The following is a 27,009-nucleotide window of genomic DNA, read 5'->3' as shown; positions in this document are numbered from 1 at the left end:
ACTCGGTGGCAGCCGTAAAGTTCAAAAGGTGGGAGAGGCAAGAGGTTTGTTTGCAAGGGGGGGGGGAATGCTTCTCCTCATGGGTTCCTGTTAACTCTGCTCACGGTTTCGAAGGGGCTTGTCTGATGAGGGGAATGCTCTCTCCATAATGGCAGGCACATCTATGATTCTGAGGGTGAATCCAGGGGCGGAGTAAACTTTTTGCCACCCAGAGGCAAATACCTTTTAATACCTTTTTAAACTGCCGCTGTGTGGCGGTAGCACAGTGGGGACGGCGGCATGAGCTCCTAGTGGGCTCCCCTGCCTCCCAAATCATGATGGGTCAGGCCATTTTCAGCCCATTTTGGGCCTCTACGTGGCCCCAAAACAGCGTGGTGTAGTGGTTAGAGTGCTGGACTAGGACCGCGGAGACCCGAGTTCAAATCCCCATTCAGCCATGAGACTTGCTGGGTGACTCTGGGCCAGTCACTTCTCTCTCAGCCTAACCTACTTCACAGGCTTGTTGACCACTGCATGGTCAATATTTGCACAGTATCACTGGAAAATCAGACATCACCAAGACCTGGCAATGGCTTAAAAATGGCAACTTGAAGAAAGAAACAGAGGGTTTAATACTGTCTGCACAAGAACAGGCACTAAGAACAAATGCAATAAGAGCAAAAGTAGAAAAGTCAACAACAAACAGCAAGTGCTGCCTTTGTAAAGAAGCAGATGAAACAGTGGACCACCTAATCAGCTGTTGTAAAAAGATCGCACAGACTGACTACAAACAAAGGCATGACAAAGTAGCAGGGATGATACACTGGAACATCTGCAAAAAATACAAGCTACCTGTAGCCAAAGATTGGTGGGACCATAAAATTGAAAAAGTTGAACAAAATGAAGATGTAAAAATCTTATGGGACTTCCGACTACAAACAGACAAACATCTGCCACACAACACACCAGATATAACTGTAGTCGAGAAGAAAGAAAAACAAGTCAAAATAATCGACATAGCAATAGCAGGGGATAGCAGAATAGAAGAAAAAGAAATAGCAAAAACAACAAAATACAAAGATCTACAAATGGAAATTGAAAGGCTGTGGCAGAAAAAGACCAAAGTAATCCCAGTGGTCATTGGCGCTCTGGGTGCAGTTCCAAAAGACCTTGAAGAGCACCTCAACACCATAGGGGCCACAGAAATCACCATCAGCCAATTACAAAAAGCAGCTTTACTGGGAACAGCCTATATTCTGTGACGATATCTATAACAGCAACAACAACATTGACAATAAAAATTCAGCCATCCCAGGTCCTTGGGAAGGACTCAATGTCTGGATAAAACAAACCAGTCAATAACATCTGTCTGACTGTGTTAATAAACACTAATAATAATAAGGTGGTAGAAGCTCCCCTTGTGATGCATTACATTGATAAACAGCATTCTGCTGATGATATTCGTTTCTTTATTCTGTATAAGTACTGTGGGTCTTCTTTTGCCTTAATAGATGTCCACCGTATTCTTCTCCAGAAAGAAGCTTTTTTAAATTCATCACTATTTGACTGTGACACCCCATGGTTTGAACTCTGCTAATGATTTGTCCTGTTTTTAATAATATATATATTTCATAATATTTTTGTCTGTCTTTACAGCTGTTAGTCATCCAATCTCTTATCATATAAATGATTTGGGGTGGTGTGGCTTTTGTACAAGTCTATTATCAGTGTAGTATTTATCTTTTTTATCTCTATGGGACATCATGTGAGGTCATTTTTCATTATAGGCTATTCCTTTAAGTGCTGTTCCTATTTTTGTGAACAGCTGAACACCTTTTAGGTTCACTTTTTTTCCTTCATGTATTATTTAGGACAAGCTTTGCATCTTTTTTACCATTTGTCCTTTCCCCCACTATAACTTTAGAATAGTTTCTATTGAGTTCTGTTATAGTTTGTGAGGTTTTTTAGTTTCTCATTTGGGGCATTATTATATTGGGTTTTTTGGCCACAATGGCTCTTTCTGTAGTTCGAGCAGTTCGAGCTTTCAGGCACAGCTGAAACACTGTTAGAGTTTAATCTTTCCTCTCTTTTATAATCTGGGACAATCTCTCATTAGTTAAGCAAACCTTGAGGCTTTAACATGCCTGGTTAAATGCATTTGTTCAAGAATGTTTCTCTACCCTGGTGTAAGTTTTTCTGCATTTTTAAAATTAGTTTTGCTTTAGTGTGTTATTTGGATTAATGGTTTCATATCACCATTTCACTATGTTAATTATAGTTAAAGTTTTTGACCTTGGATACAGCTGTGATATCTTCAGAGCTCATTTTTTGTTTATGACTTTATGTCCAGCCTTTTATCAGTAAAGTAATTCCATGCTTTTCAATAAGTTTTGTTAAGCCTATTGCTTAGAAATGTCCCTCTTTATCTTGAGTGTGTTTTGCGTTCAGTCCTTGATATATATTTTTGGGTGTTGCTGTTTCATGTCTTTTTTCATTGTAGTTTTATTACTGGATTAATTGACTGATTAAGTCTTCATGGGAAAGGTAAACAAAGCAACAGTTCCACTTGCAGTCAGAAAAATAACCGCCCAAGACACTCGAATGCAATTTAATGTTGCTTCATTAAGTCTCCTTCTGTTGGAAAGAAGAGGGTTGAGTTACTAGGTTGGTGATCTTTGCTATTTTTCATGAGGGGGCCACTTTGTCCAAAAGCCTTCAATGTGAGAGTCATATCTCACTGTGCGAACTTCCACACAGTATGGTGCTTTTCTCCCTGCTGGGAGAGGGCCCTTTAAGAAAGATGGAGCCCTGTCTGAAGCGCTCTAGGAGAAAAGCGTGGGGAAGCAAGCCTTCCAAGATGGCTTCCAAGATGCTCAACAGGTTTCCCTCAAAAGAGCCTCCCCACCCCCAGCACTGGGCAAAGCACAGCAGTGCATGGTGGTAACAGTCATCTTCATATGGTGCCAGCCAGGGGGAATGTGGAGAGTATATTGCTTTGGCCGAAGCTCCACATCAATCCAACTAGTCATGGAGCCTGGGCTGTCCTTAGGGCAGGGCGACCAGGGCAGTCGACCCCAACCCCATGCTCCCACAGGCTCTCCTGTTGCTCTCTCCTGTTTCGGGGAGGGGCAGGGGCTCTGTGTGCAGCAGACCCCAGCAGGCAGCAATTAGACACCCAGCAGGCAGCAGCAGAAAGCCGGAGATGGGGGCGGCCAGCAGCTCCCACCTGGAGGGGGTTTTCTTGGCCTCGTTCTGCCTCTTCATTCCCAGTGCTCCACACCAGGAGGATCGCCAACGCCCAGAACAGTGCTACCAACCCCACGCCGAGGCAGCTGCTCCTGCTGTTACAGCTACTCCTCCTCTCCACACCCTCCGGCCCAGCCGGAACAAGAGCCCTTGCAGCCAGCTGCAATTGGTCCCTCTCCTGTGCCAGCCTCCAGGTTTTTCTCCTCTCCCACACTCCAGCTGCCTTTGCTCCTGACCCTGTGAGTCAGTGCTCAAAGCCATGAGGAGAGATTTCTTTCCCCCTCCGCTGCCCCCAGGAAAAAGAATGCAACTCCCCCACAATAGGGCTTGCCTTCCGAGTGGCGACACTCTCACATTTAAAAGTGAATTTGTTTGTTTGTTTGTTTGTTTGTTGTTAAATTTACATACTGCCTTTCATTAAAACAATTGGCGAAGGGGGAAAGTTGCAAAAGAATTCAAAGGGGTGCCCTCCCAAAGCAAGCAGTCTAAGGGGCTGGAGATATGTTCTAAAGTGGGAAGGGTGACATTTTAGGAGAGGCATGCAAATGGTTAATTTATTTTATTTAACATTTATATCCAGCAAGGAGCTCAAAGCGGTGCACAGGCTTATTTTTATCCTCACAACAACCCTATGCGGTAGGTTAGGCTAAGAGATACATGACTGGCCCAGAGTCACCCAGTGAGTTTCGTGGTTGAATGGGGATTCGAACTCAGGTGACAAGGACTCAGTGCAAAACAGTGTCAGAGAAGAAGGGGCAATGACAAGGATTAAGTGAAAAGCAGAGTCAGAGGCCAAGGAAATCTAGCAGGTTAAAAAGGGACAGAGAGACAGAAGAAAAGGGATAGGGGGAGGGAGGGAGGGAGGGAGGGAGAGAGAGAGAGAGAGAGAGTGAGTCTCCCTAATTAGCTAAGGGGCAGGTTGTGGCTAACTAGTGGAGGCAGAGGCAAAGTTCTTCTCCTATTCAAAGTTAATTCCTAATCAAGACTAATTCCTATTAGAGATGGAGGAAGAAAGCAAAAGGGAAAAGGTGGAGAGATGCAACCAAGGCTGAAGAGCAATCTGTGTCAGAGAGGAGACAAGGAAAATAAAGAGCACTCAGTTTAGAGGGCGGGGGCTGAAGTAACAAGAAAAGTAGTGGGGGGGGGAGCAACAAAGCGCCAGAGTGTGAGGTGACAACCAAGACACAGGGAGCAGAAAAAGCAAGGGAAGCAGATAGATTGGGTCAATTAAGGAAGAAGTGAGAGATTACAGGTAGAGACAGACTTGTTGGACAAACTAGGCAAGATTGGGGGGGAAATGGAACTAGAGTGTAAGGCGGCTGAGCTGTTCTAGGGTGAGGCCTTGTGGATGAAGGGGAGGCAATTATGTTCTGAAAGCAGGATCTGCGGAGGTGGCTGTCCCTGGGTTGCCAGGGGGCCACCAACACAGCAACGGGTGAATGGATCAAAGTTATGGGGGTTTAAACTACTAGGATCCACTTTGGAGGGTTCTGGTGACTGGAGCTGCTTAAAACTCCAGTTAGGAGAGCTGGTAGTTAGGAGAGGTGGTCTTGCAAGCATGACTTGTCCCCTTAGCTAAGCACGGTCCACCCTAGTTGCATATGAATGGGAGACTAAATGGGTGAGCACTGTAAGATATTCCCCTCGGGGGATGGGGCCACTCTGGGAAGAGCAGATTCCAAGTTCCTTCCCTGGCAGCATCTCCAAGATAGGGCTGAGAGGGACTCCTACCTGCAACCTTGGAGAAGCCACTGCCAGTCTGTATAGAGAATACTGGACTAGATAGATAAATGGTGTGACTCAGTAGGGCAGCTTCCTATGTTCCTAATAGAAGGGGCAGTGGGAACACACACCCTGACCACCACTTCTTTGTCCAAGCGAGGCCAGTGGTGGTGGTGGGACAAATAGGAGCTTTGTGACACCCAGCTGGACATCAGGGGCAAGCCCCCTTGTGTCCAATGCTAGCAATACCAACAGCAGATGTATTGTAAAGTGGGAGAAAACATCATATTTGAGAGCTTTAGTGCCAAATTTTAAAGAGCTTCAGATCTCCTCCTCCTCTGGGGGAACAAGCCTCAAGCCTTCCCAAGAGTTCCATAATGGGGCACGCCTTAGATGAGGCCGACTGTTGTGAGCCACCCAGATAGCTGGTCTTGCTATCTGCATGAATTGTCCCCTTTTGTTAAGCAAGGTCTGCTTTAGTTGCATTTGGATGGGAGACTACATGTGAGCTCTGTAAGAGATGGAGCCACAGCTCAGCAGAAGAGCAGAAGGTTCAGTCCCTGGAGGCATCTCCAGATAGGGCTGGGACTGGGAGAGACCTGCAGCCGCCTAATTAGGGCAGGGCAGGCAGGGCACGTGCCCTAGGTGCCAGGTGAAGGGGGGTGCAAAAGTGCCTGCCATGCCCCGCCTGTGCCCCCCCAAACTAACCCCCCATTCCCCCCTGAATTGAATCGGCGGGCCTGCTGCTCACCCGCGGCTGCTGCCACAGCGGGCCAGCGTCTCTGGAGCCCCCCCACTCGCGCAGGCGCAGCACCCAGCGTGCTCGCGACTTACTCACGAGTCACGAGATCTCCAGTCTGCGGCTGGGGCAGCTTGTTGGTGGTTTCAGCAGGCGCTCATTGGCTGGCGGCGCACCCCGTGCTCGCCAGCTCAATGAATCAAGGCTGCGCCCCACATATGCTCCTTGCAGCAGGACCACGTGGGTCGGGTCTTGTAGAGAGGGAGAGCAGCAACTGCCGTGCCGGCCTGGCTCTGGCGTTTGCACGGTGCTTGTGGCTGCTCGGTAGACAGCGGCAGTAGGCAGTAGTACTACTTGCTTCCTTGTGTGTGTGCCTAACCCATTTACAAGTAAGTAAACGACTGCTCTCAGAAATGATCTCTGACTCTGCCTCTCGATCGTGTCGTGTGTGCTTCTGTTATGGATCCCCCCCCCATGTAAAAACTGAGACTCCTTGGAGGGTGGGGGTCTGGCGTGGGGTGTGTTGCTTGAATTGGGGTCTGTGGGGTGGGTGCATCACACAAATTTCTGCCTTTAATCTGGTTGCCTCCCTCCAAACGGAAACTGGAGGGGTTTCTTCTGTTTCTGCAGGGCTCCAGCAAGCAAGCCTTCCCTGCCTTGGGTGTGTGTGTTTTGGTGCTCCTTAAGGCAGACTGTATTAGAATCCAGTTTAAGTCCTAGTTCTTAATCTTCTGGGTGCAGAGCCCTGTGTGTGTGTTTTCCTCCCACGTTGCTTCCCCCAGTGCCCTCCTTAGCCCTGTGTGTGTGTGTGTTTTCCCTCCACCACGTTGCTTCTCCCAGTGCCTTCCTTAGTCAGAGAGGCACTGCTTCCTTAGCCCTGTGTTTGTTTGTTCTCCCCCACCACCACCACACCCATAGCAAAGCGTGGCTTCCTTGCCCCAAAGTTTTGACTGCACAGTGATTTCCTTGGGAGCTGAGGGGAAGAAGGGACGCTGGGGGGCCCAATCCCAGCAACTCTTGGGGCAGCCGTGCAAGGAAGGGAGTGGCAGCAGCAGGTAGGCTCCCCACCGGAATGATAAGGCAAAGTTTCCTATTTCTGTGCTGCCAACACACAGCAGAGAAAGATGAGCTCACAACTCTTTCCTGCTCTGTCTGCTGTTGTCCCAAACAGTAATCTTATGATACTTACGCTTTTATGTAACTTTTCTGTGTTGTTAGATTTACATAGCTTTTAGGTGGAACAGCTTTGTCTCTTCAACCCATTGTATGTTTAGAAGCATATCTGTTTCTTTGCCCTTGATTTGGGAAGCCCTTCAACTAGAGCAGGGGCTCCCAACCTGTGGCACTCCAGATGTTGCTGCACTACAACTCCCATCAGCCCCAGCTACAGTTGTTGTGGCTGGGATGACAGGAGTTGTAGTTAAGCAATGTCTGGAGTACCACAGGTTGGGAACCCCTGAACTATGGTGAAGTTATCTGAAAGATGGGTGTCAGATTGGATGGGGGTGGGGTGCAATTCCAGTGCTTGCCCTAGGTGCTATTTTCCCTAGATACGCCTCTGGACCTCTGCCTGGAAACCTTGGAGAGTTGCTGCCAGTCAGTGTAGACCATACCCAGCTAGATAGACGAAGGGTCTGACTCGGTATGAAGCAGCTGCCTATATTCCTACCCCATCTTTGGTCTCAGCTGCCTTTGGTGGGGGCAATGCAGGCCATCCCAAGGGAGGAGGGACAAAAAGCAGCCCATCTTTTCTTTTTGCTCCACTCCTGCTCCTCTCCCACCCACGATGCAGGCTATTCCAGAAGCCCCCTCCCCTCCCCCCTGCACCCAACTGCGGATTGCACGCGCCACGCAGCAGCAGGTGACCCCCTTGGAGGGGGTGGGGCTGGCGTCACAGGCCCCGCCTTTCCTCCAGAGCTGGGGTCGGGAGTCGCTCCCCTGTTTGCTGCCTGGGGAGGTCCACAGCCTCAGGGGGAAGGGGAGCGAGTCCAGACTCCTAGAGAGACGTCGTGGGCTGGATTTCCCTTTGCAATTGCAAACCCGTCCCTGCCCCAAGGCGTGTTCGTGGCGCGCGCCTCCTCTTTCTTCTTCTTTTCTGCAAAAGCCTCAGCCGAGGAGGAGAAAGGCGTGCGGGAAGGCACCCATCCATCCATCCGCTCTCCAAGGGGGTCTCCTCCTGGCCTGTAGAACAGGGGGCTGCTCGTGAAGGGGATTCCCTAGAGGCGCGTCTGCTCCGAGAGGCTCCAGCGACGCTCCGTCTCCCCCTTCCCTGCATGCCTGCCTGATGCCCTCCTCTTCTCCCTGGTGGTGGGGGTGGGGGCTCTCTCTCCAGGCGCCCGAATGACCTGATTCTGACCGGGTGGCACGGAAGCTGATGCAGCCGTCAGTGGGCTTGTCTTCTGGGCGCCACTAGGCGCTTCGTGGGCTTCCCTGTCAACAGACTTATGCGGGCTGCCCCCACTCTGAAGTTGCATCTTTCTGCATTTCATGAAGAGAGAGGGGGACTCTGCAAAGGTGAACCCGTTCCTAGAGAGAGCGTGAGTTCCTTTGCTCCCTCCTTCTGAGTAGGCGGAATGGGGGGACCGAGGGGAGAAGTTTCCCCAGGTAGGGGCATCTCAAGAGAGGGAGTGCGAAAGGGCTTTGTGGGGGGCACAGTCACAGGAGGGGCCAAAGCGCATCCCTGGCCATGTCAAGGAAGGCAGCTGCCTCCTACGGAGTCAGATCCAGCTCAGTACCCTCTACTCTGACTGGTAGGAGCTCTCCAGGGTTTCAAGCTCTTCCCCAAGCCTGTCTGGAGATGGTGGAGATCAGAGGAGAGGAGAGCTGGTCTTAGGAGAGGAGAGCTGGTCTTGTGGTAGCAAGCATGACTTGTCCCCATAGCTAAGCAGGGTCTGCCCTGGTTGCATCTGAATGGGAGACTTGATGTGTGAGCACTGCAAGATATTCCCCTCAGGGGATGAAGCCGCTCTGGGAAGAGCAGAAGGTTCCAAGTTCCCTCCCTGGCTTCTCCAAGATCGGGCTGAGAGAGATTCCTGTCTGCAATCTTGGAGAAGCCACTGCCAGCCTGTGAAGACAACACTGAGCTAGATAGACCAATGGTCTGACTCAGTATGTGGCAGCTTCCTATGTTCCTATGAGGAGGTGTGGTCTCCCCCCTGTTCTCTGAGACTCTTAGCTGGAGGTGCTGCCAAGAATTGGATCCAGGTCCTTCTGCCTGCAAACCAGTGGTTCTGCCACTGACCTACAGCTGCCTCCCCACAAAGAACAGGCTATATGCACAGATAACTCATGTTCAGTTCCTATGAGATTACCACCATCACTCCAGAACAAAACAAGAGGATGGACACTGCAGCTGAGTGGGTAGAACCCCTGCTTAGCAAGAGAGACGTACCAGGTTCAATCCTGGCAGCATCTCCAGCTAAAAGGGTCTCAGAGAGCAGACCTGGGGAAGACCTTCCCTCCACTGTCAGAGACCCTGCAGAACTGCTGGCAGGGAGACGGGACCAGACGCTTCCTCAAGGCAGCCCCTGTTTTCTTCCATACTCCGGGAGGGAGCACATGCCTTGAATCCCCAGGAAGTTCATGGGTGGTGGGGGATTGTTCATGGGTGGTGCAGAAAGGCTCTTGTGGGAGAGAAGAGGAAGCAAAAAGCTTTGCCTTGAGGTTGGGTAGTTGTGTGGACAGAATGCCCAGAGGAGGGATGGACAAACACTGGTTTTGAAAGTATCCATCTTTCAGTTGTTGACAATTTCACAGGCTCAGTGGGAGAGGGGGCAGTGGAAGAGACACGGGCTTGAACTCACTTGGCTCATGCTGACTGAGGCTGAGATGCCTGCTCTGCTGCCTCCTTGGAGTGGGCCCTTTTCCCTCCAGAGGGGCTCTTACCCTGGACTTTGGGGCTGAAGTCCAGGGCCTCCACAACTCCTGGGATACCCCAAATCCTCTTTAGTCTGTCCCGGGTGGTGTGGTTGCCCAGCCAAGCATGATGATGCTTAATTTGCAGTGTGTGTGGGGGGGGGGGTGCTGCAAAGGCTAGGTCTAGGCTCCAAAATTACCTAGGTGCACCTCTGTCTCCCTCTTCCCTGGACTGGCTGTGGTGAGGCTTGGTTAAGTTAGGCCGTCCTCAGTATTTGGAAAGAGGGGCAGCTCTCTGGGCTAATTCTCCCTCCTAGCTAATTAATGAGAACACTACTAAATGTTTACTGCAATATATTATTGGCAAGCCTAATACTGATCAGTTCACTATTTAATACTAGCTGGGTCTGGCACAGAGCATCTGCAGCGCCAGCCAGCCCACCCACCGCTGCTGTTCCCCACCACCACCATGCCGGCATGCCCGGCTTTCTGCCTGGCCAGCTGGCCGCTCCCCACCCACTTCTCCCCCTTCCCCACCGCCCTGCGATTTCTATTGGGCTGACTGTCCATCCTGCTTCCTCTCCCCCACACCCCACGCTTTCCGGTTTGCGGGCTGGCTGGAAAGCTGGCCCACCTCCCCCCACCCCCTCCTCCCAGCAGCTGGCAAGGCCGGCCCGCTGGCCCTCCACCACCTCCTCCTCCTCCCACCTCCTCTTCCAGGTGGCCAGGCCAGGCCAGCCCGCCTCCACCTCTGACCGATATGTGGCTGGGCCAGGGCCAGGCCGGCCTGCCGCCGCCACCACCACCACCATTGTCTCCCATCCCCATCGCTATCCCCAAGGCAGCTGCTCTTGTGAGAGCTGCCACACATCAGATTAGCAACGGGTGCGTTTAGGATAATTAAATATTATTATTACTGATTTACACAGTCAGACAGGTGTTATTGACTGGTTTGTTTTATCCAGACATCGAGTCCTTCCCAAGGACCTGGGATGCCAGAATTTTATGGTCAATGTTGTTGCTTTTGTTATAGATATCTTCGAAGAATATAGGCTGTTCCCAGTAAAGTTGCTTTTTGTAATTGGCTGATGGTGATTTCTGTGGTGTTGAGGTGCTGTGGTGTTGAGGTGCTCTTCAAGGTCTTTTGGAACTGCACCCAGGGCGCCAATTACCACTGGGATTATTTTGGTCTTTTTCTGCCACAGCCTTTCAATTTGTAGATCTTTGTATTTTGTGGTTTTTTCTATTTCTTTTTCTTCGATTCTGCTATCCCCTGGTATTGCTGTGTCTCAACTACAGTTATATCTGGTGTATTGTGTGGCAGATGTTTGTCTGTTTGTAGTTGGAAATCCCATAATATTTTCACATCTTCATTTTCTTCAACTCTTTCAATTGTATGGTCCTACCAATTTTTGGCTACAGGTATTATTATTATTATTATACATAGATTATGCATGCCTAACACACTGTATGTAAAACAGTGCCTTTATTGAACTTGACAGTTTAAAAAATGAACTCTGTCAGCTTTTGAGTTGCACAGAACTCTTTCTTTAGTGGATTTTTAAAAATGAAAATAGGGAAGATATGATGTAACAATTCAAGTTTGTGAGTCTCTCTCTCTCTCTCTGATTCTTATGCTTTGTTTTCATTCCTTCAGGAAGAACCTCATCTTGACAGCTGAACACATCTGCCTCACTTGCTCTGTTTGCTTGTTGAAGATGATAGTAATTTGTAGCATGACCTACAACGATTCACTGGAATAAGTAGTGGCCTCTTCACACTGTTCTTACCCTGGGACAGCAAGGAGCTTTAGAATCAGGGGATCTCTTGGCCATGGTAAGAGCATCATTTGACCATAGGAAAAAAATGGTTGTACAAGGCCCAGCCGACAAAGGTCCTAATGCCTTTCCAGCTGTGAGCAGTGGAGGATTCTGGGAAAAGAAGATGCTGGGTGAGAATACCATCAGCTCAGACATGCAGCGTCAGCGATTCAGGCAGTTCTGCTACCAGGAGGCTGAGGGGCCCCGAGAGGTTTGCAGCCGACTCCACAGCCTTTGCCATCAGTGGCTGAAACCAGAAAGGAACACAAAAAAGCAGATCCTCGACCTGGTGATCCTGGAGCAGTTATTGGCCATTCTGCCCCCGGAGTTGAAGAGCTGGGTCAGAGAGTGTGGAGCAGAGACCAGTTCCCAGGCAGTGGCCCTAGCAGAAGGTTTCCTCTTGAGCCAGGTAGAGGCCAAGAGGCAGGAAAAGCTGCAGGTGAGAGCATCTGTCTCATTCTGGTCATTCCCAGGGGCTGAAAATGTGTGCAAGGGCATCCTAGAAACCCAAAGTGGCAGCCCAACCTTTTATGGAAATCATCCAGAGAAATGTTATTCCAAACCACCTAGGCCAGTGGTTCTGAATGTGTGTGTGTGTAGGGAGGCTCGGTGTGGGCGGGGGGGGGGCACACAATAAGCTTTGAGAAGATCATGGTTTCCTTGGGAAGGGAAGGCAAGATTGGCAGGAAAACACTTGGGACAGAAGAGTTAATCTCTCCACCTCCCCAAGTGCCAGACTCTTAAAAAGATTGGCTATCCAGAGGTTATTCTTAATGAAGAAAGTGTTGCTTCCAGAGATGATCACATCCCTTAAAAGCGTGATTAGGTACACATCTAGTTGAGGCCTTAGATGCTCTGTTGTGCTCTTCTTCAAATAACAGTTGGATTTGTACCTCAGGCCATCATTCCTCAGGTGGTTTGCAGAGCTCGGATGGCAGAATCAGTCTAGAAGGAGATCTGAGTTCCGAAAGGAGGAGAAATGCTGACATTCCTATTACAAAGTGTTTTCTGTCTTAAAAGATTGAAGAACAAACACCAGTGGAATTTTAACAGAACTTACTCAGTACATAAGGCACTTTTCTTGGTTACAGTTTGGTAAGAAACTGCTAACTGGGCAAAAAGGCACCTTTTTAAAGTGGTGATTCTCTTTATTTAGCAGGGAGAGAGCAACTGGCCCGATCCACCCCCAGCACAGCATCCCTCCAGTGGCTGTTGCTGGTGTTTATGATGTTTCTTTTTTAGACTCTGAGCCCTTTGGGGACAGGGAGTCATTTTACATATGTAAACTGCTTTGGAAATTTCTGTTGAAAGGCCATATATAAATATTCATAGTAGTAACAGTAGTAAGGTAGTAGGGGTCAGAACAAAACACGCTGATTCACACATCCCTAGAGCCAGGAAGAGGAAGTAAAGAGTAACTCGAAGTCCTAGAAAGCCCAACCAACATCAGAACAAAGAGAAGATACAGGAAGGAAACTCCTTTCCCTTCACTATTACTTCTTGTACAGTGCCCCCTTTGGCTTTAGAGCAGATTACACCCAAACAACCATATTTACCCAAATAGAAGATGACTCTTGAGTTTATTTTATTTTTCATTTATATTATACATTTCTATCTCGCTCTTCCTCCAAGGAGCCCAGAGCAGTGTACATGGTTATGTTTATCCCCACAACAGCCCTGTGAGGCAGGTTAGGCTGCGAGATATGTGACTGGCCCAGAGTCACCCAGTAAGCTTCATGGCTGAATGGAGATTCGAATTTGCATCTTCCCGGTCCTAGTCTAACCACTACGCCACACTGGCTCTCTTATTGTTTAGACAACAAGGCTGTACACGCGATCCGTGCGAAGAGCTTGAATGGGGTTTGTGGGGGGAGTGGGCTTGACCCGCTCTCTCCACAGATGGTTGAGCAGCCCTCCCTGGGCAGCTGGATTGGCCGCCCAGATGATTACTGGCTCCGTCATGGAGCTGGTTGGAGCAGCAGTTTGGGGGCCTGCAGGCCGCTGGAAGTCCCATAAGGCACTGTGCAAGTGTGCGGTGCCTTTTGGGGACCCTCCCAATGTTTGGAGGCTTGTTGTAGCCTCCTGGTCGGGTGGCTACTCATGAGTCGGCGCGGAGCCGCACCGTGGCAACACATGAGCAGGTAACCTGCTTTTTGGGTGCTCCTGTGCCCGATATGCAGGTTAAGCGGCAGACTACCCAAGAGGGTTTGCCGCCGCTGGGAGCCACACAACTCCTTGTGGTTCTCACGCACAGTGGCTGGGCTCCCTTATTCCACTGCACATGGGAATAGCCTCAATGTCTTAAAAAATAGAGATTAATTACAGATTTTACCTATATTTACCCAAAAGAAAGAAGACTCAAATTCAAGACAAGCCCCCTTAATTTAATAGGAAGAAACTGGGGGGAACCTCATCTTGGATTTGGGTCAATACTGTATATAGCATATTCTAAGCTGTAGCTGTTGGCTTATCCCAACAACTCCTTTCCTAATCTGTGTCCACTTTCTCTACCTGGACTCCTCTCTCCTTCTTGTAGGCCCTGGGACCATCAGAAGCAGCCACTGATTTTCCTGAAGCAGGGAAGGTTCTGTCCCATGCCAGGCAGAAGCCGCTTTACAGGTGGACCGTGCAGGAGGGTGACCGAGGGGCTTCCTTTCCCGGTAAGAAGGAGTTTGGGGGGCAGATTTCCAGGAGCTGCTTTTGATGTCCCATTTGGGCCTGTGTGGGGGAGCGGATGCTTCTCCCTGCCCTCCCTCCTGTTTCCAACACTTTTCAGAATACTGGAAATGCAAAGCAATGTTCTGACTTGTGCCCAAAAGCCGTGAGGAGGCAGACAGATTTTACTCCAGGGACTGAAATGGAAAAGGCTTATAAAGGATAAAACACCCTCCTGCCTTCTTTGTCTCCCCCACAGGTGGTGGAATGACTCTGATGCTTCAGTCTTCTCCAGTTTGCTTCTCCTCAGCAAAAATGGTCGCTGTGCAGCCTGGTCAGGTAGGGAAGGGATCCCTGGGGAGTCAGGTGGGGGCCAGCCCAGATACTTCTGTTCCCTGCACGTCTCCCTGCTCCTTTAAGAACCTGCCTCTGTGCCTTCACTTCTGTCTAGGGGCGTAGCTAGGGGAGAGGGGCCTTGTGTTCTCCCCTCTTTCCAGCAGCCCCATGGAGTGAGGGGAAATAATGAAGAAAATAGGGAGGGGTGGATCTGGGGGGCCTTTAGGAGCTTGAGGGCCCTGTGTTCTTTGAACCCATTCGTTCAATTACAGCTACACCCCTGCTTCTGTCAAAATGGCTGACTGGGGAAATCTCTGAAGGCCACGGAGGAAGGCTTTGGGTCTTGCCCACCTCAAACTCCCGCCCACCTCATTTTTACTCTCTTAGCTGTGAAAACAAAATATTTCCTATTTCAGGCTTCAGTGACCTTTGAGGAGGTGTCTGTGAATTTCTCGGAGGAGGAGTGGGCTTTGCTTGATGCAAACCAAAGATTTCTGCACAGGGAAGTCATGGAAGAGACTTCTGGGCATTTGGCCTCTCTGGGTAAGACCCCCCCCCTTTTCCTTACCTGCTAAAGGGCTGGGGCCTGGTTTGTGCCTCTGCGCATGCGTGGAGGCTATTTGTGTCACCACACAAATTTGCATGGTGACACAACCAGACCCCAGGTGGCCCACACTGATGTGGGGGCACTGGCGGGGCCTAGGGGAGCCACCGCTATGCATATTTAGTATGTATGTATGTATTTAATATACCACCCAATCTACAGACTCAGGGTGGTGTAGAGACAAGAACAGCATCAGAGATTTAAAAATTTAAAGGGCAAATGCCTGATGGAAAAGAAACGTCTTCAATAAGATCTTAAAGGCTGAAAGGGAGGAGGCAGACTTATTCTGGGGCGGGAAGAGAATTCCAAAGTGAAGGGGCAGCAACAGAGAAAGCCTCCCGCCTTTGGTGACCTCCCGCCCTTTTCAACCCAATTTCACTTGCTAGGGATCCCCAGTGATTGTAAAGGGGAATCCTTACTGGGTTCCCTTTTATAAGCATCCCTAACTGGGCCCAACTGGTTTGATCCGAACCTTTTTGGAGGGCCAGGCTGATTCGAGTTCGAACCAGTCAAACAGGTTCTTCACATCCCTGTTCACTTTTAACATGAAAGCAGGTACAGTCATTTACACAAAAACATACAGCATGATGTCTGAACATGTGTGTGTGCACGGGCATGCAGGATGAACATCCTGGACCTGGTGATCTTTGCCAATGATTTGTCATTTTTTTATAATTATGTATGTGAAGCCCATTTCCGTATGTGTTTACTCAGAAATGAGTAACACCAAGTCGGAACAAATGCAGCCACCTTATACCAGTGGTCCATGGATGGGCCAATCCAAATGGCTTGCAAGGCACTCAGAACCACTACATTGTATGATAGTGTGCCTCTTTATAATGTGTAAGGGTAAAGACTAAAGCAGAGAACTAGAAACATCAGAAACTGCAGGTGATGCAGGAGGGATTCCTGTTTTAGTATGCAACAAAAGCAGAACTGGAGGCTCCTAGCCATAATTGAACATGGGGTATTGATAAACTATTTCAAAAGTATAATGAAGTTTGGATAACAGCAGAACAAGGGGCTACAGAGAGTAGGGAATAAAAAGTTACTGCTTATCCCCAGCTAGCATAGCTACATATATCATTGGTTTGTCTTGTTATAAGCAGGGCTGTAGAAATCTACTAGTCTGTGATGAGTGAAAAATGATGCTAGATAAGTGAACAAAGTCCTGATGAGCAATGTACCAACATAGCTTGATGAGTAAAATATTTTGTCTGGCTGATAAACTGAGCCAGCATTCTTTACCCCTGGTTATATGCTTATCTATTGTAAGACTGTGTAGCTGGTGGATACGCAGGAAAGAAATGCCCAAATTCATGACAGTCCTATTCATCCACGAGACCTTGCTTGCTACACTTTGTTTATTCTGCAGGTGCTTTGTTGGGACGTGCATATCCAAGGGGGTCTTCAAAAAAGAAATTAGCCAGATCTTGTGAGGAGGAGGACCGCAAACCAAAGAAGGCTTTTGATGAATGTCTGATCAACAGATCCATAGTAGTTGCTACTGCTTCTACACCAGGAGTTGAGAAAGCTCATGTAGTTGCACGAGAGGAGCTGTTAGAGGAGCTGTTAGAAGCTGCTGTCTCTACACCAGGAACTGAGACAGCTTGGGAAGTCGGAGATGACACATTAGGCCTGGAGTTGGAAAATCCACATTTTCGAATGTCACATGATCCTGCCACGTGGCCTACCGAAATTAATGACAGAACCAGGTGTTTTCTGGTACAAAAAGGTCCTCATCAGGATTTAGAGAGAGATTATTCCTTTTGCAAAGATAAACATGGTAGAAAATTTAAAGCAAGTTGGTTTCACAAGGTACTTCCAAATGGTGGAAAGATTCACAGAAGCTGGTTAATATTCAGTGAAATAAAGCGGGCTCTGTTTTGTTTTGCTTGCCTCTTATTCATGGATAAATCCAAATCTCTGACTGCTTTTCAAGATCTCAGCAGGGGATTCACCTCATGGAAACATCTGCGTGAGGCAATCCCGCTTCATGAAAATGGGAGCTTGCACATGACATGCATGTGGAAATGGAAAGAGCTCTCTTACAGGTTGGAAAAATGTGCCATTGATTATCATTCGCAAGCTCCAATGAACGACGAAAGAAAGAAATGGCACACGATACTGGAAAGATTGCTACATATTATTTTGCACTTGTGTGAAAAAAATCTTTCCCTACGAGGAACAGTGGGAACATTTCATGACCCTCACAATGGTAACTTTTTGGGGTCAGTGGAGCTTTTAAGCAAATTTGACCCTGTTTTACAGCAGCATGTTAATTACGTAAAGGAGTCTTCAAGCAGGGTAGTCTCGTACTTTTCACACAACATACAAAATGAATTCATAACCATTTTAGCAGAGAAAGTGAAAAGCACAATACTGGCTGACATAAAAAGAAGCAAATACTTTTCAGTTGTGCTTGATTGCACCCCTGATCTTGCTTGCACGGAGCAAACCAGCAAGATAATTCGGTATGTGAAACTGGTAGAAGATACTTGGACTGTTGAGGAGTCATTCTTAGGATTTTTTGAGTGTAAGGACAAAAACGGAGAAAGCATGGTTCAGGATTTAGAAGCTGAACTGAAACAGGATGGCCTAATATGGGGTAACTGCCGAGGTCCGTTCTATGCCAATGGATCAAACATGGCAGGGGACTTTGAAGGGGTTCAAGCAAGTAGTTTGTCTAAATATGGACCACCATACTATGTATCTTGCTTTGCACATAGTTTAAATCTAGTAGGAGTTCATGCAGCATCACTCATTCCAGAGTTTGTCACATATTTTGGCATCATGCAGCAGCTTTTCCATTTTTTCTCAGGATCACCTTATCGTTGGGAAATCATGAAAAAAAACCTCAACATTTCTGTGAAGCAAGATAGCTCAACAAGATGGTCAGCAAAGATTGTAGCTGTTAGAGCTGTTTTTAACCAGTTGCCTGAAATATGCAATGCACTCACTGCCATAATTAATGATGGCACTCGAATTAACGTTGAGTCAAAGGCTAAGGCCACATCCCTAAGGAGACAGATGTCAAAATATTCATCCATTGTCCTTTGTTCTATGTGGTACTGGCTTTTAAAAGAATTAGACAAAGTGAATGTAAAACTGCAGTCCAAAGAAACCACTTTAACAACCACATGCAGTCTGATTAAAATGTTAATTGAAACTGTGCAGGAAATGAGGAGCACAGCCAAATTTGGAGAATTACTGGCAGATGCCAAAGAAAAAGCCAAAAGAGTTGAAGGTGCAACTGAAAACTCTGCGAAAACAAAACAAAAAAGGTTTTTTGATGAAGAACCACATGATAAGGCACATCTGTTATCTGAAGAGGATATGTTCCGTGTCAACATTTTCTACAGATTGATAGATAACATTGTCAGTGAACTAAAACTTCGTTATAGTGCGATGCAAGACACTGAGAAGAACTTTTCAGTGTTAATAATGGCGATGTTAGAAAAAATGAGCAAAGCAGAGGTTCTGCAAAAGTGCATAGTCCTTTCTCAAATGTATCCAAATGACCTGTGTGCAAAATCTCTCTCTGATGAGCTTCTTAGCTTCAAGCATTTCATAAAGTCTACCTATCCAGAGGCAATAGATCCATTAAATATCCTGAATATAATTACCAAACATAATTTGAGAGATACATATCCTAATGTTGACATTGCTTTGCGCATTTTCAACACTCTACCTGTATCAATGTCCTCTTGTGAGCGAAGTTTTAATAAACTGAAACTAAGAAAGAGTTACCTGAGATCAACCATGACGGAAGAGAGATTAAGCAGTCTGGCCATCCTGTCCATTGAAAGCAAACTTGCAAAAGAAATAAATTTCAGTGATGTTATCGAGGAATTTGCTGCTAAAAAGGCCAGAAGAATCCTCATTTAAAGTAAGTAGGCTATAGTTTGGCTTATTTAATGCACACTTTTCATAGTTCAAACATGTGTTTCAATTTCTGTGCAGCAGGTTTTCAGTTGGCAGACAAAGCCATATTTTATTTTTGACAGTTCTCAAAATGGTTGCTAGAAATTGTTGATGTTCCATGTTACGTTTGAAATGAAACAGGATGAAAATTCATGATAAAACTTCAGTAGCATGATGCAAACAAGAATTTGGCCGAAGTAGCAGGACAACATATCCACAGGTGAGCACATTATAAGGTTATTTGCACAGTCAAAAACTGTGCTCTACCCAGGTTTGGGAGCTGTGTGCGCTCGCAATTTTCAGTTGTGTGGAAGCAAGGTAAGAGAAAAACCTGGGTAGAAGTGACTGTGTGGAAGCAAGGTAGGAGGAAAAGCTACCCAGATTTTTCTTCTACCTTGCTTCCACACAACTGGAAATTGGGAGCACACACAGCTCCCAAACCTAGGTAGAACAGAGTTTTTGAGTGTGTGAATGACCTCTAAGTGTGAATACAGTGAGAAGACGCTTCTCCTGCAATGTGTGTGTGTATATATGAAGTCTTTCTGCATACTACCTCAAACATGTGCCTATGGCTGGTTTACAATACATTCAATGTAATAAAAACAACAATTAAACCTTAAAGCAGTTTTAAAATTCATGTTAAAATCTAGTTAAAAGCTTGGGGGAATAGGTGCGTTTTAAGCATCTTCTTAAAAACTGCCAGAGCAGTTCTTGCTTCAACGGAGAGTGCTGCCCACTCCAAAGCCTCAGAACAGCAACAGAAAAGGCTCATCCCTGAGTAAATTGAGTAAATGTGTGTTTCATTTTCTGTGTTGGCAGTTGGCAGGCAGAGCCACGTGTTATTTGGGGCAGTTCTCAAAATCCAGCTCAATTGCTGGAACTGGGTCTAGCGAATGCGAAAAGAGTAGTGAGACAACGCCTTGTTGATATTGAGATCCAAGAGAACTGGGCTGTACTTCCAGAGTTTTATAGAGTAATAAGAACTAAGATGGACCTTTCCCCCACAAAATATCTGTCGACTATCACTTTCTCTAAGTTTCGATGGATACTCACGAGAGTAAGGGTTAATTCCTTCCCATCTGCATTTTTAGCTGGGAGGTTTCAGGGTGTGCCTTTAGGAGAACAACGCTGTAGTTGCGGGTCAGGAGATACAGAAATGGTTGCAAATCTTCTTCTTCACTGCAAATTGCATTTATACCCTAGGGAATGTCTTATTGCTCCTTTAATTTGTAAACTGGTAGATCAGTCCGATGGAAATCTTGTTAAACATTTGCCCTCAGATAAAGATGTTTCAGTTTCTATTTCTGTAGCTAAGTTTAGTTATATTGCTTTTAAGAGGTATAATGGGACATCATCATCCTAATTGTAAACTCTGTGTGTGTGTGTGTGTGTGTGTGTGTGTGTGTGTGTGTGTGTATTTTAAAAAATGTTTACTAGTTCTTATTCTGTTTGGTCTGGTGACCATAAATAAAATTACAACTACAAATATGGTGAGCATTTAATGATGCAAGCAGGAATTTGGCTCAAGTTTAGAAATGCATCAGGGTGTGTGAAACAGGGAAGCAGATGCTCCCTTAACCTTGCTCGTGTGCAGCTGCAGCTGGCACACTCGGGTTGGGGAGGGGGGAACCCCATAATGCACTGCGCATTCGTGCGGTACAGTATCAGAGCTTGGGTGTGTGTGTGGGGGGGGTACAGGAGCCGGTGCTCGTCTAGGTGGGCAATCCACCCACCCAAGGAGGCAGCACTGCTCATCTGTGGGGAGGGTAAGTGTGACCCGCTCTCCCTGCAGAAAAAGTTTAAGAAAAAGTTAAACTTTAAGAAAAAGTTAAACTTCTTTCTCAGCTTAAAGAAGCTGGGCATGTTTAGCCTGGAAAAGAGAAGACTAAGGGGAGAAATGAGTGCCATCTTCTAATATCAGATGGGCTCTTACATAGCAGGAGAAGCAGACCTTTTTCCTGTTGTTCCTGAGAACAGGACTCGAGTCAATGGACTGAAATTACCAGGAAGCAAGCGGAGCCTATAAGGCCATTCGGTCCGGAGTCTAAAGTTACTTAGCTGCACCCCTGCTGGAACATAGGAAGCTGCCTTCTCTTGAGTCAGACCATTGATCCCGCCAGCTCAGTATTGGCAACACAGACTGGCAGTGGCTTCTCCAAGGTTGGAGGCAGGAATCTCTCTCAGCCCTGTCCCCCTAGGGGGACTAGCTTACAGTGCTCACGTATATCACATAGTGTCTGTGTTGCAGTGGTTAGAGTGTTGGACTAGCACTGAGGAGACCTGAGTTCAAATTCCCATTCAGCCATGAAACTGGGTGGCTGAATGGGAAACTGAGTCATTGGGTGACTAGGCCAGGCACATATCTCTCTGTCTAACCTATCTCACGGGGTTGTTGTGAGGATAAACATAACCATGTACACTGCTCTGGGCTCCTTGGAGGAAGAGGAAGATAGAAATGTTGAATGAATAAATGTAGTCTCCATTTAAATGCAAACCGGGGCAGACCCTGCTTAGCAAAGGGGACAATTCATGTTTGCTACCACAAGAGAGTTGTATAACACTCAATTTTTAGCTTTTAAAATATCTTTTAATTGGAAACTTAATACTGATTGTGGCTTTTAGCCTGACATTTCTTTATTATGTATGTATGTATTTATTCAGTTTATATACCACCCTTCCAAAATGACTCAGGGTAGTTTACAAGAAGATAAAAACAATTAAAACAGTTAAAACAAGTTAACAGTTAAAATCAAAAAGTTGTTTTTAACTTGTTTACTTAATTTGGTTAATTTTATTACTTTTATTTTACATTGTATGGGTGGGGTATAAATATTTTGAATGAATGAATAAGACCAGCTAACACTGTTGACTTTGATTACCTCTGCTGCTACAAACCTCTTATTATTGTACTTATTATTTATTTATCATATTTACATGCCACCTGGTATGTGTATCTCTAGACAACGTACACAATTTAAAAGACAACTAAAACAATATAAAATCACCTTTTGAGTCTCAGCCCTCCTAGGGTAGGTGGGAATAAGCCATGGATTCGGCTTTAATCATTGCTGTGATAGATAACTTTAGTTAGAAAAGAAAAGGTAACGTTTCTTCAGTAAATCCACAGTTTTTCAGTCAAAGGGAAAAGGGGATAACAAACAATGTACTGTCGAAGGGATGGGTTAAATGGCAGGTCCTAGTTCTAGCATACCTGCAAACATGTCCCTATTTTCATATTCACCTGAATGGGGGAAATAGGGACATGTTCGCAGGTGTGGTTCTAGTCCTGACTCACGCACACATCAGATTCCCTTTCTTCACTGTAACTCAAGTGCGGACAGCTGAAAGCACACCTATCCTGATGTCACTGAAGAATATCTTGACACATCATTGGGACACCCTTTGATCATGTTTGGATTGCCCTTCTACACGTGTGCTGAAACCCTGAGTTTTTCCTTCTGCCAGTTGGTGGTTGACTGTTGAGCACCGAAGATTCTGTGGCAGGTTTTCAGCTGCTGAGGGCTGACTGTGACGGCCAGGGGTCTGGGCCTGACACTCAGCCTCCTGAAGGCGTCTTGAATGGAGGTGTCAGGAAAGGCTTCTTTAAAATCACAGATCCCAGGATTTTTCTTTGTGAAACTCCATTGATATCCTGCTTCTATCAGGAAGGCCCAAATGCTGTTTGTTAATTCTATTCTATTTGTATACTCTAGGTGTAAATTTAATGGCTGATGCCTTTGTAGTCCCTCACCAAAGCAATCGGTCCATTAAATGCCAAAAACCTGCAAGGGCTATGGAACATTGGAAGCTGCCATTTACTGAGTCAGACCCTTGGTTCATCTAGCTCAGTATTGTCTGCACAGACTGGCAGCGGCTTCTCCAAGGTTGCAGGCAGGAATCTCTCGCAGCCCTATCTTGGAGGTGCCAGAGAGGGAACTCGGAACTTCTATGCTCTTCCCAAAGCGGCTCCATTTCCTAAGGGGAATATCTTGCAGTGCTCATGCTTGTAGTCTCCCATACATATGCAATCAGGGTGGATCCTGCTTAGCAAAAGGGGCAAGTCATGTTTGCTACCACAAGACCAGCTCTCCTCACGCAGCCCTGCTATCTTTTCCCATGTAAACAACTTTTACATGCTTTTTTAGGGATGTGCCAAAATGTGGCTGAAGCTTGGTTCAAGCACTCCCAGGGAAATTAGGCAAGGAACTTTAAAGAAAAGGAGAGCAGGGGCTTACCTGCTCAAATCGATTTACGTCATGATTTAAATCACTAGTCAGTAAGACTAGATTTAAATCATGGTTTTTTACATAGAGACTCATTCTTGCTGGTATCATCTTAATACTTACAATCAGATGAAGGTTTCATTTTTGGTCCTGTTCTAGATAAAAAATTGCCCAAAATAATCTTACAGATACCTCTGGAAGAACATGACATTGTAAAGGGGCTTTCAGCTTTGCTCAGCTGCATGGCTCCAAAGCGTGTGCAGAATTTACCATGATACCAGTATTTTGTTTCTGAACTGTAACCTGACAGTTGAGATCTGTGCCTCCTGCCCAACACCTGGCAGGATGGAAAAGGTCCATGGCTTTTTTCCCTCTGTACTGTTTCCCTTGTTTGCCTGGAAAATTCTCTTTTCTCATATTTCCTTAAATAAACTTGATTTTTTAGTTGTTTTAAACTGACACTGTGCTGGAAGTGCTCAGTTCACTTCACCCACAAACCCAGAAACATAAGTCTGTGTAACTCGTCCTACTCTTGAGGAGACAGAAGACACAAAAGACTGGTGGTCCTAAGAAACTAAGATCCAGCCTTAAAACCAGAGTTACTGCAGTGCTAACTCCAAACCTTGTCATTCTTGGGAGGAGAGAAGATAAAGCAAGGGCTTTGTTTCCCCAAACAAACTGAAATACAATCATAGACAGGGTTAGAGCCAGACTCAAACTACACACAATGGATTTTTGTGCCCAGGTTCCAGAAGAAGAGTGAACTTGTGCATGGGCAGAAACTTCACAAAGACTGATGGTGCAGAGAAATGCTTTTCTAACAGAGATCTGGGGGCTCAATCTCTCCAGCTACAGCCAGAAGTAAAAGACTGCTCCCAATGTTTTACTTGTACCTGAAAAAGATTTGCTTTTGGACCCTGGAGGAATCCAGCCTGATGAGCTTCACCAGTCCAAGACAGACTGCCTGGACTCTGGCAGGGCGGGGCGGGGTGGGGTGGAATGGAACCTGCTGGAGGCATGAAGAAATTGCCTGCAAAAGACTTTGTATCTTGGAGGGAGATGGTGGAGAAAAATTATCTACTGCAAGGGGGTGGAGTTGTTTCCCCAATCTACCTAGGGCACACCAAAAATTTTGATTCTGTCATTGTGATTCTGTCACATTTTTAGATTGTGAGCCCTTTGGGGGACAGGGAGCGATTTCATTCATTTATATTGATGTAAACCACTTTTGAACTTTATTGTAAGTATTCATTGTATTGCTGTTCTTTCATTCTTAGGTGTTGTGTATACCCTCAAACCTCAAGATGTTGTTTGCTATTGTGATGATGTTAATATGGAGTTCCATGCCACTGGGAGTCAAGCGTAACCAACTAGCGAAATGTTTTATGTTGGTGTTGCAAGATTCAACCTGCTCATTCATTTTGACAGGAAAAGCTACCAAGACATGCACAGCCCAGGATCTGGACAAATCTTGGCAAGGAAGAGAATGCAGTTATGTTGCAACACTTTATATTTCTGCTAATGTATGTGCTTGTGTGTTTGTCCGTCTAGTGTGTCTCTCTTTCCTGAGGAAAGCTGCTAATCCCAAGACGACCCAGCTGAAAAGGAAACTTGCTTATGAAGTTAACCACTGGGCCTGCTTACCAACTCAAAGAAGCTTTAGGAGTAGAGGCTGATTTTCACCAACAGAAGAAATCCTGCCCACCTGCAAATGAGGCAAGCCCAACAGTCTGAAGGTGCAGATGTACTGGCCAGCGGTTTCTAGCAGAAAGTTGCGGTTGATCTGAAAATGCTTTGTTCATAAGAGTTCTGAAAGCTAAGATTATTTGAAATGTGTGTGTTTGTTATAGTTAACCTTTTCTTTTTACAAGAACAAGCTGAACAATATAACCTTGATGATGCCTTCTCACATGCCTATGAGAGAGGAACCTGGTGCTTTAGAAGTAACCTTGATTGATTGATCGATTAAATGTCATCCAGTTGGTGTCGACTCTTAGAGACCACATAGATCGATTCTCTCCAGGATGGTCTGTCTTCAACTTGGCCTTTAAGGGCTCTCAGTGGTGCATTCAGCTTACCTTTGCTTTTAAGAGGTTTTGTCTATTTTAGTTAGCAGAGATGTCCTCCCAAGGACCCTGGGGGTTTATATGCATGCCTTTTAGTGTATTTTTAATAGCTGTACTTGGTTTTCTAGTGTCTTAACATTTTAAGCGATCATCCAGTCTGGCCCACAACTCAGTGAGTTGGAACAAGAGACCTGTGTCTGAATACCTGTTTGCTTTAATTGAACCTAGTGCCTACAATCATGGAAACAAACTTCTGCGTTTTGTCTAAAGAGACTTTATTTGCCTTTAGAGGTCCAAAGATGCTGAGAATGGACAATTGCCTTAATTTTGTTAGGCCTTGACAGAAGATGGACCCAACTGCAAACATCTATGAGGTTAAAAACCTGTTTTCTAATTTAGATGAGAAAATGTTGTAGCCTTTAGATTGGTTTGGTTGTGATCATATTTGAATGTTTTACCTGGAATTTTGAATACTGCATTATATTTTCTCTATTATTGTTGTTACTAATCCTCTTTGGCTTTAGTTGTATGAGTGTGGGAAATGCTTGTTAATTGTCATGCTACCTTGTTGAAAATGCTTTGCTATTCTTGTTTGTATGTTCATTTTATGGGACAAGGTTTTGGGGACAATGCTTTTTCTAATAATGTGTATGCATTGAACCTTTTTGGATTCCTAATGTGTGAAATAGAGTATATAGTGTTTGAGATTGTGAAAGTTCTACACCCTGAAAGAAGAATTTGATTGTTTCCTAAAAGCCTCTCCCAGTGTGTTGATTGACTCTCAGAAGAACCGTTCGGAAAACAATCCCCCTCAAACCGATCTAAAATGGGGGCATGTCAGGAAAAGCTTCTTTAAAATCACATACCAGGATTTTCCTTTGGGTTAATCTCCATTTTGAGCATGTCTCCTGGAGCATTCCCAGACAGGGCTTTTAGCTCACATCTCCACTGGAATGGAGGCTGTGTGTCTGCATATCAGCCAGATTTACCCCCAAATCCATGCAACATATCAGAGGGCACTCCATATACGATTCAGGGTTTACCCTGCATATTGGAGCCTAGCTAGAGTTGCCATGCCCCTCCCCCCCCAATTCTGGGTTTTACCTGGATTTTAAGCATCTCACCCAGATTGCTTAGCCCACCCAGATTCACCCGGATTTCAGCTTTCTTTCTTACTTTCTTTTTTAAAAGCTAAGCTCTAGCCTTTGTAGAAGCGGAGTTATGGAGCAAAACACTTATTCTGCTCAAAACATATGTTCAGGCCAATTTACATAATATGCAAATTAGGCACCCGAATTTGGAAAGCCAGAATATGGCAACCCTAAGCCTAGCCCAATTTATGTCTGGGATTAAAAAATCCACTTTTTGCGTTTGAGTATCCCATATGCCCCGAACTCACAGTAAAGCCTGCTCTGTACGTGAGCTCTTGTTTCCTGCCCAAATGCTGTTAATCACCCAACCATGAATGCAAACAGAGGAAGCTTGCCAGTTCTAGTATTCCCTAGGACAGAGATGTAAATTCATAGCTGAAGCCCTTGTCCTCCTTCGCCAAGGCCCATTGGCCCACTGAATGCCAGAGGAGACCTGCAAGGGATAGGAGGAAGAGATTTGCAATCAACTCAGCTCTGCCATCTTTTCCTGTGCTAGACACAGAAATGTTTTTTCTTTATGAAAGCTAAGGCTGGTTATTAGTCTGGGAGTGGTTGAGTTCTTGTTTTGTTCTGAGATGACTTCTATGTTAGTGTAGGGGCTCTAAACTAACCTTTAGCTTTAAAAAAAAACCACGCTTTTAAAACTTTTTTAGCTCCATGGCTCTGGAGCAATGTGCAGAGTTTCGCAC

The 27,009-nt window shown here is 46.1% G+C and overlaps 1 protein-coding gene across 7 annotated transcripts in view; it reads left to right on the top strand.

Moving 5' to 3' along the window:
- Positions 1 to 25,926, top strand: part of LOC128341998 (zinc finger MYM-type protein 1-like) — a 34,702-nt gene extending 8,776 nt beyond the window's left edge. Inside the window, exons 1-7 of one of the 7 annotated variants that reach the window (XM_053288768.1) lie at positions 7,715 to 8,223; positions 11,199 to 11,800; positions 13,898 to 14,021; positions 14,276 to 14,355; positions 14,769 to 14,895; positions 16,332 to 18,845; positions 24,655 to 25,926. In XM_053288768.1, the coding sequence (XP_053144743.1) occupies positions 11,375 to 11,800; positions 13,898 to 14,021; positions 14,276 to 14,355; positions 14,769 to 14,895; positions 16,332 to 18,844 (3,270 nt within the window). In that variant the 5' untranslated portion in view covers positions 7,715 to 8,223; positions 11,199 to 11,374 and the 3' untranslated portion in view covers position 18,845; positions 24,655 to 25,926. Of the gene's footprint in view, positions 1 to 2,085; positions 2,166 to 2,624; positions 2,644 to 6,056; positions 6,076 to 7,714; positions 8,224 to 10,223; positions 10,427 to 10,544; positions 10,964 to 11,198; positions 11,801 to 13,897; positions 14,022 to 14,275; positions 14,356 to 14,768; positions 14,896 to 16,331; positions 19,186 to 24,654 lie in introns of those variants that run through there. The other 6 variants (XM_053288769.1, XM_053288772.1, XM_053288774.1 and 3 more) reach the window with 6 other exon arrangements.
- The last annotated feature ends 1,083 nt before the right edge of the window (positions 25,927 to 27,009 follow it).

The sequence above is a fragment of the Hemicordylus capensis genome, chromosome 2 (genome assembly GCF_027244095.1).
Source record: "Hemicordylus capensis ecotype Gifberg chromosome 2, rHemCap1.1.pri, whole genome shotgun sequence".
Taxonomy (NCBI): domain Eukaryota; kingdom Metazoa; phylum Chordata; class Lepidosauria; order Squamata; family Cordylidae; genus Hemicordylus; species Hemicordylus capensis.
The sequence above is the reverse complement of the archived record's forward strand: the minus strand, read 5'-3'. Positions and strand labels throughout refer to the sequence as shown.